The sequence below is a fragment of the Leopardus geoffroyi genome, chromosome A3 (assembly GCF_018350155.1).
Source record: "Leopardus geoffroyi isolate Oge1 chromosome A3, O.geoffroyi_Oge1_pat1.0, whole genome shotgun sequence".
Classification (NCBI taxonomy): Eukaryota; Metazoa; Chordata; class Mammalia; order Carnivora; family Felidae; genus Leopardus; species Leopardus geoffroyi.
In genome coordinates, this window is record NC_059336.1 from 127,871,250 (window position 1) to 127,884,894 (window position 13,645).

The window sequence follows — 13,645 nt, forward strand, 5'->3', positions numbered from 1 at the left end:
AGCCGAAGGGTTGCTGGGAGGTTTGCGTGAACTAAAGTGTGCGAGAGCTCAAACATAGTGCCGGGCACACAGTGGGCACTCAACGAAACGTGGATTTCTTGGGGGCGTCTAGGTGGCTCAGTCTGTTAAGCGTCCGACTTCAGCTCCGGTCATGATCTTGCAGTTTGTGAGTTGGAGCCCCAAGTCAGGCTCTGTGCTGACAGCTCAGAGCCTGGAGCCTCTTCAGATTCTGTGACTTCCTCTTCCTCTGCCCCCTCCCTTCCTCACACTCTGTCACGTGTGCTCTCTCTCTCTCTCTTTCAAAAATAAATATTAAAAAAAATTTTTTTTTAAACTGTGGATGTCCTTGTCCCTCTTAGGTATAATAATGTAATAAAAAGCTGTAGTGTCTCTGATTGGTTCTTAAGATGTACCAAATACATAGTGTTACTTTCACATTCAGTTAACATTTCTGAGCACCTACCACTTATCAGAAATTTGTTATATGCTTCCTGGGTAGATCACATTCTTAAGTCGGTTACAGTCTCCCTGCCCAATAGAATGGGCATCCCCTGAGTACTGAGGCCATGCCTTCCATTATTGCGTACCTCACCCCCACGTGTCCTGTGTATTGAGGGCGTTTAACCAGTCATTGACCGTTTCCCTCAGGTCATTATTAAAGGTGGCTTTTTTTTTATTTTAAAAAACAAAGGGGAAAAAAGAAACTTCCCACCGAACTGCTGTCAGAGTCCCTTGTCTTGGAATAGGAGTTCGCCTTTTCCTTCTTTTTCGATAGGTCACTATCATAGAATCAGTGTTGAGGAAGGCTAACACTGGAGGGAACCAAGCCTCCTGGGACTGAGTGGGCAGTAATCCTAACGTCCTCTCCTTTAAACTGCTGGCAAATCTGCGTGTCACCCCTTTGTCCTTCGGCATTCCATTTCTTGTCCGTGGAGGTGTTTCGTAAGCCACTTTGGTGTGTCGTTAGATGTTCGTGTTTTCCTTAAACTTCCTGCTATATTTATGAAATGGGACACAGTCATAGACATAACCATTTGGCTAAACTTTGCAATTTTCAAGGATTTTTCTAGCATTTACTAAAAGAGTGACCTACTTATGCCTACTTTCAAAAGCGTTTGTGTATGCTTGGAATTTTTGTGATGGAAATAGGTAATGATCTATAGAGTTATCGGAAGACCCCAGCCTCAAATTATTACAGACTTACATAAATATTGGTTTTCTGAGAATTTGGGGTTTTTTAATAAGTGTTTATATATTTTTTAATCAGTTTCTATGTTTAATCTGAATACTCCTAAATTTTCTACTTCTAGAAAATATATCTTCCTCCTATGTATATTTTGAAGATGAAATAAGAAGAGTCTATCTAAAATACAATGTTCAGCATGTAGAAAGGTATCTTAAAGTGCTAGCTTTTAATGCCTTTCCATCTTGGTCTGGTGATAGTGAAAGCTTTTTGCATGAAAAAACATGGACTGGGGCACCTGGGTGGCTCAGTCGGTTAAGTCTCTGACTCTGGATTTCAGCTCAGGTCATGATCTCACAGTGTGTGAGTTTGAGCCTCACAGAGACAGCAGCCTGGAGCCTGCTTGGGATTCTTTCTCTCCCTCTCTGGGATTCTCTCTCTCCCTGTCTCTCTGTCCCTCTCTCACTCAGGCTCTCTTTCTCTCTCTCAAAATAAATAAATAAACTTAAGAAAGAAAGAAAGAAACAATTAATCTTCCAAGACCAAACATGAAGGATGAAGAAAAATGCACCTTATTTGAGTCAGGGGACATTGCATTTCTTTGATTCTCTGCATATCTTAAGCCATAACGTGAGTTGTAATGCTGAATAATGGTAACTAATATTTGCATGGCATTTTACAGTTATATGCAATGTTTTCACACCCATTTTATTTAGTCCTTGCAAGAACGCTGCACAGAAGATATTATTATAGGACTGTCGTGCAGATGAGGACCCCAGGTCTCACAGCCAAAATGACTTGCTCCGGAAAAATGGGAGAATTGGATGGTTCTTCATGTTTGTGCAGCTTTTTCAACTTTTTCTGTGTCATCTCCTTCATCTACTCCTTACACTATATGTCTTTTGAGAGCATCGGTTGGCCATGTTGTTCTTTTGACTTACTCTGCTTCAGATTCTCAATACTATATCTTACTCTTTGTCAGTAAATCTCAGCTTGCAATGCCATGGGAAAACAGGTCCAGCCAATAGCTAAGGCCAACATGCCAAGGACCCAGTGAAGCAGATACCCACACATCTTTGCTTTGGTAGGGAAGGGACAGTCCTAGAAAATCCAGCCGTGGAAGAAGACTCATGTCTCTAAGAGCGAAAGGCCATCCAGAGTGGTAACTGATGGAAAGAGAACCACCTTCCGATGGTATTCTCCAAAAGCAGGAGACATCCCAAGTAAAAGAGTCAGAGAGCGTATTTGCAGGACCCACCCCTTCATAAGTACTTACCCAACTGGTATGTCCTTTTCCTTTCTCTTCATCTGATAGCCAAGACCTTGGACTCTTCCCTTGCTGCCCCCCTGCCAGACTCTCCTTGCAGAAATGAATTCAGATCTCACAACACTCAGGTGCACAGTGTGGCTATAGCAAGTCCCAGGAGGACTTTACTTTAAGGTGATCTTTGAAGATGTTAAAGGAGTTGTGTGTGTGTGTGTGTGTGTGTGTGTGTATGTGTGTGTGTGTGTGTGTGTTTAAAGTAAGTCTAAACCTCACAATACAGACAACATTCTATTTTCAGTAATAAAAACGCTCTAGACCTTATTGCTCCATCTCTTTTATGCCTGGAATCCCTCGTACCATCCTCCTTTGTGACTTCAGTTTCTATTATTTTAGTACTTTAGCATCTGTGTTTTTTGATATACTTCTCTCCTTCAAACTGGGTTCTCCTCCCCCTCTTATATTACTGGGGAGACCTTTCCTATCCCTTGAACTTACATAAACAGCATAGAAACCACCAAGAATCATCATCAGAATCATCATCCTTGTTTTAAGGGACTCGGGCTATGGCTCTCCTACAAGACCCCAGAGCACCTGCTGGTTTTCTCTCTTCTCTCTGGCATATGTCCCCACGCTGTAGGGGAGAATGACAAGTAGCTGGCATCCCTTGGACGGACCCAGCAGCAGGACACATTAGAACTGTAGCCATGGAGTTAACCAAATACAGCGTGGAAACCAGAGTTCTCGCTTTCTCGTCAGCCCCGTACTGCCCACCACGCTTCCCTGCCTGCCACCCATTTGGCCGCAAAACCTCTTCTGTACCCACGGGAGCCCTGAGACTTGGCTTCTCCCCAGACATGACTTCCTCTGTCTACTCTTAGCCATAGGAAACTTCTCTTTGTCTCAACTGTCTCTTAGCTATGATCAATTTTTCCTTTTTTCTTTTTAATAAAAAAAAAAAAAATAGAAGTAGAACAAGAAGCTCTACTGCTTTAGCATAACCCATTTGTTTTTATTTTCCGGACACCAAATCTTGAAAGAGAACATTTTTCTCCTTTGCTTTGGCCGGCCCGCAGAAGCTCAGGTCCAAATTGAACACTTGTCTCCAGTAAACATGAAGACTTTATGGCCCAGATGACCTATAATTCACATACTACTTGCTCTTTATCTTCCTGTTCCACTTTTATTTCTTTCTTCTCCCCACTTGTGCTATGTAAGTATTTGCATTTTCTAATAGTGTGTAATAACTTATGTTCTTTTATGGAACAAGATGAAATATTAAAAATAATCATCGTATTAATGAATTAAACCATCTCATTAGGAACGCGCTGCATAGCAATGGATTTTGTATGCACGGAGGAGCTCTTTGCAAAGAGCAGTCACTGCCATGAAGGTCATGGCTGGGGCTGTGGTGCAAGCCCCATGGGTGAGGATCCCTTCCAAGTGGTCTCTTCTCAGTGACTGTCTGTGTGATGTTAACTCACTTTGTAGACCTTAAGCCAGCATACACTTCTGTGAGTTCTTGTTGACCTTGAAGAGGAATAGAAATCCTCAAATCGTTCTGTGCTTATTCAAAGAGTGTGTATTGAATTGCAGCTTTCATAGGACTGCACTTGACCCCTAATACTACATAATGTTCCACAGTCATTGTTGTAGACATTTCCTGTTTGGGGTATGAAACATCTAGAATATTGGGAGTTCCTTAATTGACCCCAGTTGATGTTAGAGTCATGTTCCAAAATGTTTGACTACATGAGCCAACCAGCTTAAATAACATCTTTTATTCTTTTGAACATCTAGAATTCTGTAGCCAAGTGATACTTGATTGTATCTCCACGTGTATTCCTTTCAGGCTGTTGCTAATTTCAAAGGATTGACATATTTCCCACCCAGGTAGTCTGACAGTAGAATCATGCGCAAGACAGAGTTTTAGGAGGCAGCTAAATCCATTCAGGTCTCTTGCGACACATGAATAGCACAAAACCAGGAAAATCAAGAATATTTAACTTCCATTAGGGCATTTTATGTGGAAGCTGGGACTGCTATTAAACTGTAGAATCATCTTACTACCAGAAGTGTCTCCAGGTCTGAAGTGGAACTGTTCATTAAGCTGGAAACAGATTCTTTCCAAGAGACCCCAGGAGGGTTTGTGAATGTTGCTCAGCAGTAGGGATGGACTGTACCAGTTCTGAGCTTCTGAATTTGGCAGGATCTACCTCATACAGGGCTTTTGCTCAAAGGTATCTTAAAGAGAAATGTGCATGGGAGGAAGAGAAAAATGACAGGAAGAATAAGGAAGATTCTTTTTGGAAGAGCAAAGCATGGTGTTTGCTTCCCAGTGTGTGCATACACGTGTGTGTATGTGTGTGCACCCACGTGTATGTGCATGCCCAGATATTCATATACCACGAGATGGGAAAAGTCTAAGAAGTGTCTTGTCCAACCTTCTGCCCAACACATAATTCATTTTTGCAATATTTTTGCAGGCTGGTTGAACACGTTTCTACTTAAACAACACCAGTTACAGGAACTTCACTATTTCACAAGGCACAGCCCTCAATACTCAGCTCTAATGTTTTTTCATGACTCTGAATGAAGATCTTCTTCAATTATTTCTTCAGTGACCCAGCGCTCTTCCCTAGAGCTGCATGCAACCTATTAATCCACCTTCCATAGGATAATCCTAAATAAGTATTTGAAGGCTGTTGTAATCATCATAATGATTATGGTGGTATCATCATCATCATTATTAACACAGGTAGTACATAACATTTCTCGAGCACTTCCTGTACGTGATGTGCTAAGCATTTTATATTTCTATCTCATTAATCCTCAAGACTCAATGAAATAGATAACATTTCACTTACTTTATTTTATTTTGAGAGAGGGAGAGAGAGAGAGAGAGAGAGAGAGAATGAGTGGGGGAGGGACAGAGAGAGAGGGAGAGAGAGAATCCCAAGCAGGCTCCATACTCAATGGTAAGCCCTATGTGGGGTCTCATGACTCTGAGATCATGACCTGAGCCGAGATCAAGAGTTGGAGGCTTAACCAACTGAGCCACCTAAGTGCCCTGAAATCGATAAATTTCAAAAACTCATTTTACGGATGAGAAAACTGAGGTTTGGAGAAGTAAGGCAGCTTGCCCTGCGTAACAGAACTAGGATGGAAATCAGGCTTCCCCAGTCTCTTTTCTAGCTCCACATTAGTGACCTATCCTGTGGATGATGTGTGCAGGTGTTTTTTCATGGGAGGATTATGGGGACTGGACTACCACCTTCTGCATCCAAGGGAACTTCTGGCTGCATACTGTCTCACACAAAGCATTCTCCTCTCATCACATCTTTCTTACAGTGGTGTATTTTTAGGAATTCCTGTGTCAGCATAAACACTGTTGGAAGCCCTGTGCAGAGAAAACTGCAGCCTTGCGGTTTTCTTTTACTGGTCCAATGATTTTTCAAGTTGATCCTTTACAAACTGAGGTGTCTGAGTCGTGAGTTAGAGAAATGCCTTCCAAAGAGCACAGCATCCAGCATCAAACTGTGGCTCCATGAGTAGGTGCTGAATGATTGAATGGACCAGTGGCCTCCTGAAGAAAATAGTTTAATGTCTAGAGCTGAGAGAAGTAGAAATTTTGTGTTCTACCTCAATAATAACTATTTCCCTATTCTTTCTTTTTTTAAGTTGGGATTGCAAATATGTATCAAATTTGTATTTCTCTGCTGGTTTGATTCACCCATGCAATTATGCTATAATTTCATTGAAAATAACTTTTTAGATTAATATGAATACCTTTTCATGTTTACACTTCATGAAGTACCCAATCTTGTTACCACTGAAATGTCAAATTATGAGAGCTTCTGACTTTCCAGCTAGTTGCACCTCTGGGAAATCTGGCCTCCTCCACAGGCCATGAGGGGTCTCCGGAGCTGTAAATCTGTGTTTTCTAAACTCCTTTCTCCAGAAATTTTAAGAAACTGACCTTTCTGGAAAGATATTTTAATAATGCTCTTGTTGTGCTTGTCCATTAACATGGTATGTTCTCACATCAGTGGAGAGGAAACAAAGCAATGCTGAAGTATTAACTGTAAAGATTCAAGGACTTGGTGAAGGGCAAAGGGAAACCCATAAATACACCTAAGCCCTCCCTCCTATAACTAAAGTACCTGATTCTTAGAATAGAGTGTTCTTTGGTTAATTGTCATTATTATGAATGAGACCCAAGATACAAGTGTATTCTTCAGAGACAGCTTGTGACGTTCTTCTCACTGTCATACTTTATATGTTTTACACTGGATATCCCTAACTTCTGGAGAGCCAGGACCTCACAGATGTTTATCCTACCCTGATTCAGGAAGGAGTTGCTAAGTTACTAGTCATCTGGTGTGGAAATATTTTATATCAGATGCAGCTATTGGAATTCCAGAGTGATGTACATAAATTAGTAAAATATGTCCAACCCTTTAAGAAGTCTATTTTTTTCTTAAAAAAAAAAAAAGTCTATTTTTCATCCTTTTAATGGTATTTGGTTTTGTATTGCCTCTCCTAGGTTTGCTGGGATGGGAAACCTGCTCAAAGTCCTTACCAGAGAAATTGAAAACTATCCACATTTTTTCCTGGATTTTGAAAGTAAGTTCCAAAAATCAAATGATAATGACGGGAACCTTTTACTTTCTTAATAGCTTGTTGATAGAGAAGTTACAACATAAAGATTTTATATGATACTTAAATCCAAATGTTACCGTTCGTTCTTTCTGAGTCTTCAAAGATCATTTTATTTCTTTCTTTTCCTGTTATGTTTTTAACAACCCTAATAGGAAAAATTTTTAATGTATATAGGGTTTTCTTGGATTTTACAACCAGTCACCTTTCATCAGCTAGCATCAGTCATCATCATGTATTTTTCTTAACAATTTTTATGAAATGCTGTGTCATATTCTAAAGAAAAATAGTATGTATACTAACTTATGTAGATTAATATAACAAATATCACTAGACACAAAAAATTTATAAAACTAGAAAATAGGCTTAAGATTATTTTTGAGTCATCTCTGTTTTTTATGTTACTTGATTGCACAAAACTATTTCAAAATTTTGAGACACCCCCCCTTTAATTTGAAGGTTATGTTTCTTTTATGAAAAATTTATTTATTTATTTATTTTTTTAATTTTTTTTTTTCAACGTTTATTTATTTTTGGGACAGAGAGAGACAGAGCATGAACGGGGGAGGGGCAGAGAGAGAGGGAGACACAGAATCGGAAACAGGCTCCAGGCTCTGAGCCATCAGCCCAGAGCCCGACGCGGGGCTCGAACTCACGGACCGTGAGATCGTGACCTGGCTGAAGTCGGACGCCTAACCGACTGCGCCACCCAGGCGCCCCAAAAATTTATTTTTTTTTCTAAAGTAAAGTGGCTTGTGCATTATGACTGAATAAACATGGAGGCTATTATTCTTATCTTGTTTATTTTCTTGGTTGAATATATTTTCAAGTGAGTGACACATTCATGTTTTATCAACTAAGCTTATGGTTCCACCTTCACTCCTGTATTCCCCCTTTTCTAAATTACAATTCTACAATAGCAAGAACATTAAATGTTCCTTTTCCCAGTATTCACTGTTTGTTGCAAACTTTAATCTGCTTTAAACTTTAAGTTTTCGAGTATCTACTTAGATCAAAAAATAAGTCAGAATTTCATGGCATATATATTAAACTTGCTGACAGAGATTTTCTAAGTAAATGTTAGAAGACCCTTTCAAGATACAGTAAAGCAAAAGATGACTGCTCCCTAGATATGCCTTTTCCGAATCTTTCGTGAGTCTAAAATAGCTACTTGGAAAGGAAAAGTACTCCCAAAACTCATGGGTCCTAAAAAAAGTGTTGAATCTAGATTATATTCCATGAAGATATCTCACTTCTGATTTAACTCATTTTGCTGGTATCGTTGCTTGGATGGTTTGGTTGGTTTTGATTGGGTTGGGCTGGGGTTGGTTGGACTGGTTGAGTTGGCTTGAGTTGGTTTAGTTGGGTTGGCTTGTGCTTGGCTAGGTTTGGTGAGGTGGCATAGGTGGCCAGCGGTGTAGGTGGGAACTCAACAATAGAGTGATTTGACACATTGAAAGGAATGGGCTTTTTTACTGGTGTAACTTTCGCAACTCCCATATACATATCTTTGTTGTTGTTACTATTGTTGTTAAAATGAAAATTTATTAGTCACTTTAAAGAATTTTACAAGATAAATCACCTCTTATCCTACCCCCTCATATTACTGCTTGCATGTTTAGTTGATTCCTTCCACTTCTTGTCGCATGCATTTTACACTGTTGCAACTAGCATGTACGACGTCCAAAACAGACGTGGAGGTAAAATACCCCATTCACTCAAAACTTGGGGGGCATATGAACACCTAAGGTAGTCAAATGTGTGCACTTTTTTTTTGAAGCTCTAAGTTCTACACACATCTGCACATGCTGCTTATAATTGCCTACCAGGTTCAGTGGCCCCCATTTGTCTATTTACCTGTTTTTGGATTCTTGGCTTTCTGTGCTTTTATAAAGAGTAGTATTGAGTTCCTTGTCAAGTCTAATTTTAAAAGCCTTCCAAGTGATAAAATAAAAATCTTCAGGGGTTTAAAGCACTGGTTTTCAAAGGGTGTTCTCTGGAGTACCAGAGTTCTGAGGTTATTCCTCAGGGGATCCCCAGCCCCTGGCTATAGCAGAGGGACTGCTCTCCTTCTTTCTTATGAGCCAGTACTCTGGTCTGCTCAGTCTTGTAGTTTGAATAGTTCGTTAGCTTTTTCTTATTTTTAAAAAGGTCATGGTGGCTAAAACAAAAACAAAAACATTTAAACATCCGGAATTTTGATAGTGGCTTATGGTACTGACACTCAATTTGTAAATAGGTTAATAATTTCTTCAACAAGGAACATGTAGAATAGGTTCTCATGCCTTGTGGCTCATTAGGACTAGAGCAATAGTATTTAAGGAAAATATAAAACTATCACTTTATAGAAAATACATAAACTATTTGTTTCCTCATCAATCCCAAGGAGAAGGTTAACATTATTTCACTGAGACTCTAAAAAGATAAATAACTGGACAGAAGTCAGTAGTGAAGATGACTTCACTATGAAGATGGGAACATGAACACAGGTTTCTGGCTTTTATCCTCCTTAAGTGCTTATCACAAGCAACCTCCATTTCTGACTAGGGAAGGACATCTTATTTCTCTGCGAACCAAGACATCTCATGGAAAAAATACTTTTTTCTTAATCCTGAAAACCCTATTTCCTAACGGTGATTTTCAAAACGGAATGATGATGGACCAGAAGGGTAGGAAAGGTCAGCTGTGGTCATGATTTTTCTTATAGTCTGTAGATTTCAGCTCAACTCAGTAGTGGTATGTGGAATATGAGTACAAGCATCCATGTAAGGCAGACAATGTCAGAGAGACAGAGCTAAACAAGGACAGTCATTGCCTAATGGAGTCTGAGGCTACTTTGCAGATAATATCAGCCCATAGTTCAAGACAAGATAAAATAAGGGGCTTAAGGGCACACCACACCCTGGGAGTAAAGAAGGAGAAAAGGAATGCATCTGGTTTCAGGAAACGGAAGACTACGGAAGGAACTGGAGAAGTCTTCCAGCAAAAGGTGGCCTTTGGAATGGGTTTTAAAGAATGAGTGATTTTTCTATAGGCATACAGGGAAAAGAGTTTTCCAACAGTGGAAATAGGGATAGGAATGGAAAGGGCATGTTTGAAGAACAAGAAGCCCAATTTAGAGAGAATAGCACGTGCTTGCTGAAAGGAAATGCGGGCAGAAAGGGAAGGCTGGCTTGGGCTAGACCACAGCGGTTGCAGAAGCTCGGGGCTAACAGTCCGTAATCGGGTCTGTAATTGGATTTGTCCTCAAAACGCATAGCTGAGGGGAGCTGGGTTGCTCAGTCGGTTGAGCGTCCGACTTCATCTCAGGTCATGATCTCACAGCTCCTGATTTCGAGCCCTGCATCGGGCTCTGTGCTGATGGCTCGGAGCCTGGAGCCCACTTCAGATTCTGTGTCTCCCTCTATCTCTGCCCCTCCCCTGCTCATACTCCGTCTCTCTCCTTCAAAATAAATAAACATTAAAACAAGATTAAAAAACAAAACCAAAAAAGAATAGCTGAACTCCCTGAGGGAAAACTAGAAAGCAGACGAGAGCACGGCAGGCAGGAATGTTAGGTGTGCTCATGCTTCAAGGGAGGTTGATTAAGTTGGAGGACTTTTCCTGGAAAAGAGGAAAAAGAGACTACACTATTAAGGAAGGAGAACATCTCACTGAGCCGAGACTAAACTAGGCCTGGACCCTACCGCTCAGGTTTGCAACCCAGCACTTAGCCCCATGGAACACTGATCGCCAAACAAAGCCTCAGTAACAGATGCTGGCCCTGTGAAGGAACAGAATAGAACACGTTAGATCGAGGCAGTCAGGAGATCACAGACAGTAAAGAAGGAGGGAACGTAAGTGGATTGACATGTTGCAGAGTAGTCAGGGTGGATAAGGCTTGGAAAGGGAATGGCAAGTTGGGCAGTGACTACCCCACTACTAGTGGCCCCTGGAAAAACAGATTCGAGAGTTATTCCTTTGAGTATAGAGGCTGGATTGCAAAGAGTTAAGGAGAAAGAAGGGGAGGGAGGAAGGAAGGCCAAACAGCATGTAGCAACAGCTTAAATGAATTTGGCACCTCTACTTTGAGTGTTGAATATTCTTTTTGAAGTCAGTGATGGAATATAATTGAACTGGGTCAAATAGATATAATTAAGCTGGGTCAAAATATAATACAAAATTAGACACATCTGTCCCAAGGTTTTCTAGTTGTGTAGATTTAATTTAAATTCTTGTCTGACCTTTGCAGTGAGTTCTGTACCCTTTGCTCACATTTCTACACAACCACTTAACATCTTTTTTATTGTTTTATTTTTCAACCCACTACTTTTTTTTTCCCCTTTTCCGTCTCTACTGTCATATTTCCATTTCTTCTTTGAAGGCTGGGAGACAGAGGGGGAGTAAAATGCAACCTAATCTTGCATGAGTGATGGTTTGGGAGACACTGTACAGAAGACGTATGCCTGAAGGTCTGTTGATGATTGTTCAATTGAATCCACTCGTTAATGGCACCCAAAGTGGGCAGCAGACATTAGCCTTTCAGTGAAATCGTTCCAGTGATTCCCGGACTGAAATGATCATTAGAAACATCTGGTAGATACGGTTTTTACATAGTTGTCTGAAAGTCTCCCAAAATTCTGATTCAGTGGCCTAGTTCCAGGGATCTGCTTTTGCCCACATCTCCCAGGCGGTTCTGATGATTAACCAGTTTGGGAACCATATTTAACTAATGCATCCAAATGAGGCATTAACTCACCCTAGGGTTTGGGACAGGGGATGTAACCAAGCAACCTTTCCAAGATCCAGAGCTGAGGTCTCCAGAACTGGTCACAGAAAACTCCTTTTAGTTCTCCTTGCCCTGTTTTTCCCTTGCCACATAGGCAGTAGAGAGTTAGCCGTTAATCACACCTGTGACTCTAGAATGGCACACTTCTTCCGTCCTTCATACAGTATCTGCCTTGGAGCGGAAGGTCTCTAAGACAAGTCAAAGTTCAAGTAGACTAAAATCTATACAAGGTCACCTTGCTTCAAAGACACTCTGTTTCAGTAAACAACTTGATCTATCAAAATATTCCATGGGGATTGAGTCGATGTTTCTCCAAAGATAAACAAATGACAAATAAGCACAGGAAAAAAAAACATTCACTAGCCAAGAGGGAAACGCAAATCAAAACCACGAGATAGCACCTCACCAGAGAGAGAGTAGAAAGTGTTGATGAGTGGGGCGCCTGGGTGCCACAGTTGGTTGAGCTTCTGACTCTAGATTTCAGCTCAGGTCACGATTTCACAATTTCATGAATTAGAGCCCAGCACTGGGCTGTGAAGTTTGTTTGAGATTCTCCCTCTCTGTCTGCACCTTCCCCACTTGCACTCTCTCTGTCTCTCTCAAAATAAATAAAAGTGTTGGTGAGGCTGTGAAAAAATTGGAACCCTCATACACTGCTGGTGTGAATGGAAAATGGTACAGATGGCTTGGAAAACAGTTTAGCATTTCCTCAAACACTAAACATAACGTTACCCTATCACCCAATGATTCCACTCCTAGGTATATACCCAAGAGAAATGTGTCCACACAGAAATTTGTACATAAATATTCATAGTAACATTATTTATAATAGCCAAAAAGTGGAAACAACCCAAGTACTCATCAAATCATGAACGGGCGAATAAAGTGTGATGTGTCCATTCACTTAAATATTCTTAAGCAATAAAAAGTAAAGTACTGATAGATGGATATATTGAAACAATTATGCTAAGTTAAAAAAAAAACAGTTACAAAAGAGCACATATTGTATAATTCCATTTATGTGGGATGTCTAGATTAGGCAAATCTACAGAGATAAAAAGTTCATTAGTGGTTGTCTGGACCTGGGGGTGTTGGGAAGAAATGGGGAATTGCTAATGGGTTCAAAGTTTCTTGAGGAATAAAGAAAATGTTTTAAAATTAATGATGTCGGTGGTCGTACAACAATGGCAATATACTAAACATCACTGAAATGTATACTTGGGATGAGTAAATTATATCACGATAAAGCTGTTACAATAATAATAATAGTAATAATAATAATAAGCATCTTTTGGAAAATCTGATTTCTTGCTTCTGGTTAATTCTGAAGCCATTCCATCTGCTCAGAATAGATAGCTTCTCTTCTTTGCCTGACTGTTCCACTTTTTAACATTTATTTTTATTGAGGCATAATTTATATGCACTGAAATGCACAAGTCTTAAGTGTATATTTCAGTCAATTTTGACAAATACCACACTCTGTCAAGACAGGATGTTTCACTCCCGAGAGTTCCAGTATGCCTCTTCTCTGGCAATCCCCTGCCCCTGACAAACACCCAGAAACAACTACCGGTCAGATCTGATTTCTATCTCGAAGATTAATTTACCTAATCTATAAGGTCTTGAACTTCATATAAATGGAATTTTACAATCTATGCTTTTTTGTATCTTCTTCTCCTTCAACATAATATTTTTGCTATCCAACCATGTTACTACGTGATGCTAATTTGTTCCCCCTTTTTGCTAAATACTCTTGTTATAGGAGAGTCTG

At 40.2% G+C, this 13,645-nt stretch overlaps 1 protein-coding gene across 8 annotated transcripts in view; it reads left to right on the forward strand.

Annotated features, from left to right (window-relative positions):
* CYRIA (CYFIP related Rac1 interactor A) overlaps positions 1-13,645 on the forward strand; it is a 105,412-nt gene that overhangs the window by 69,362 nt on the left and 22,405 nt on the right. For all 8 annotated transcript variants that reach the window (XM_045447672.1, XM_045447670.1, XM_045447668.1 and 5 more), the window contains one exon: positions 6,994-7,073. In XM_045447672.1, coding sequence (XP_045303628.1) covers positions 7,004-7,073 — 70 coding nt within the window. In that variant the 5' untranslated portion in view covers positions 6,994-7,003. The remainder of the gene's footprint in view (positions 1-6,993; positions 7,074-13,645) is intronic.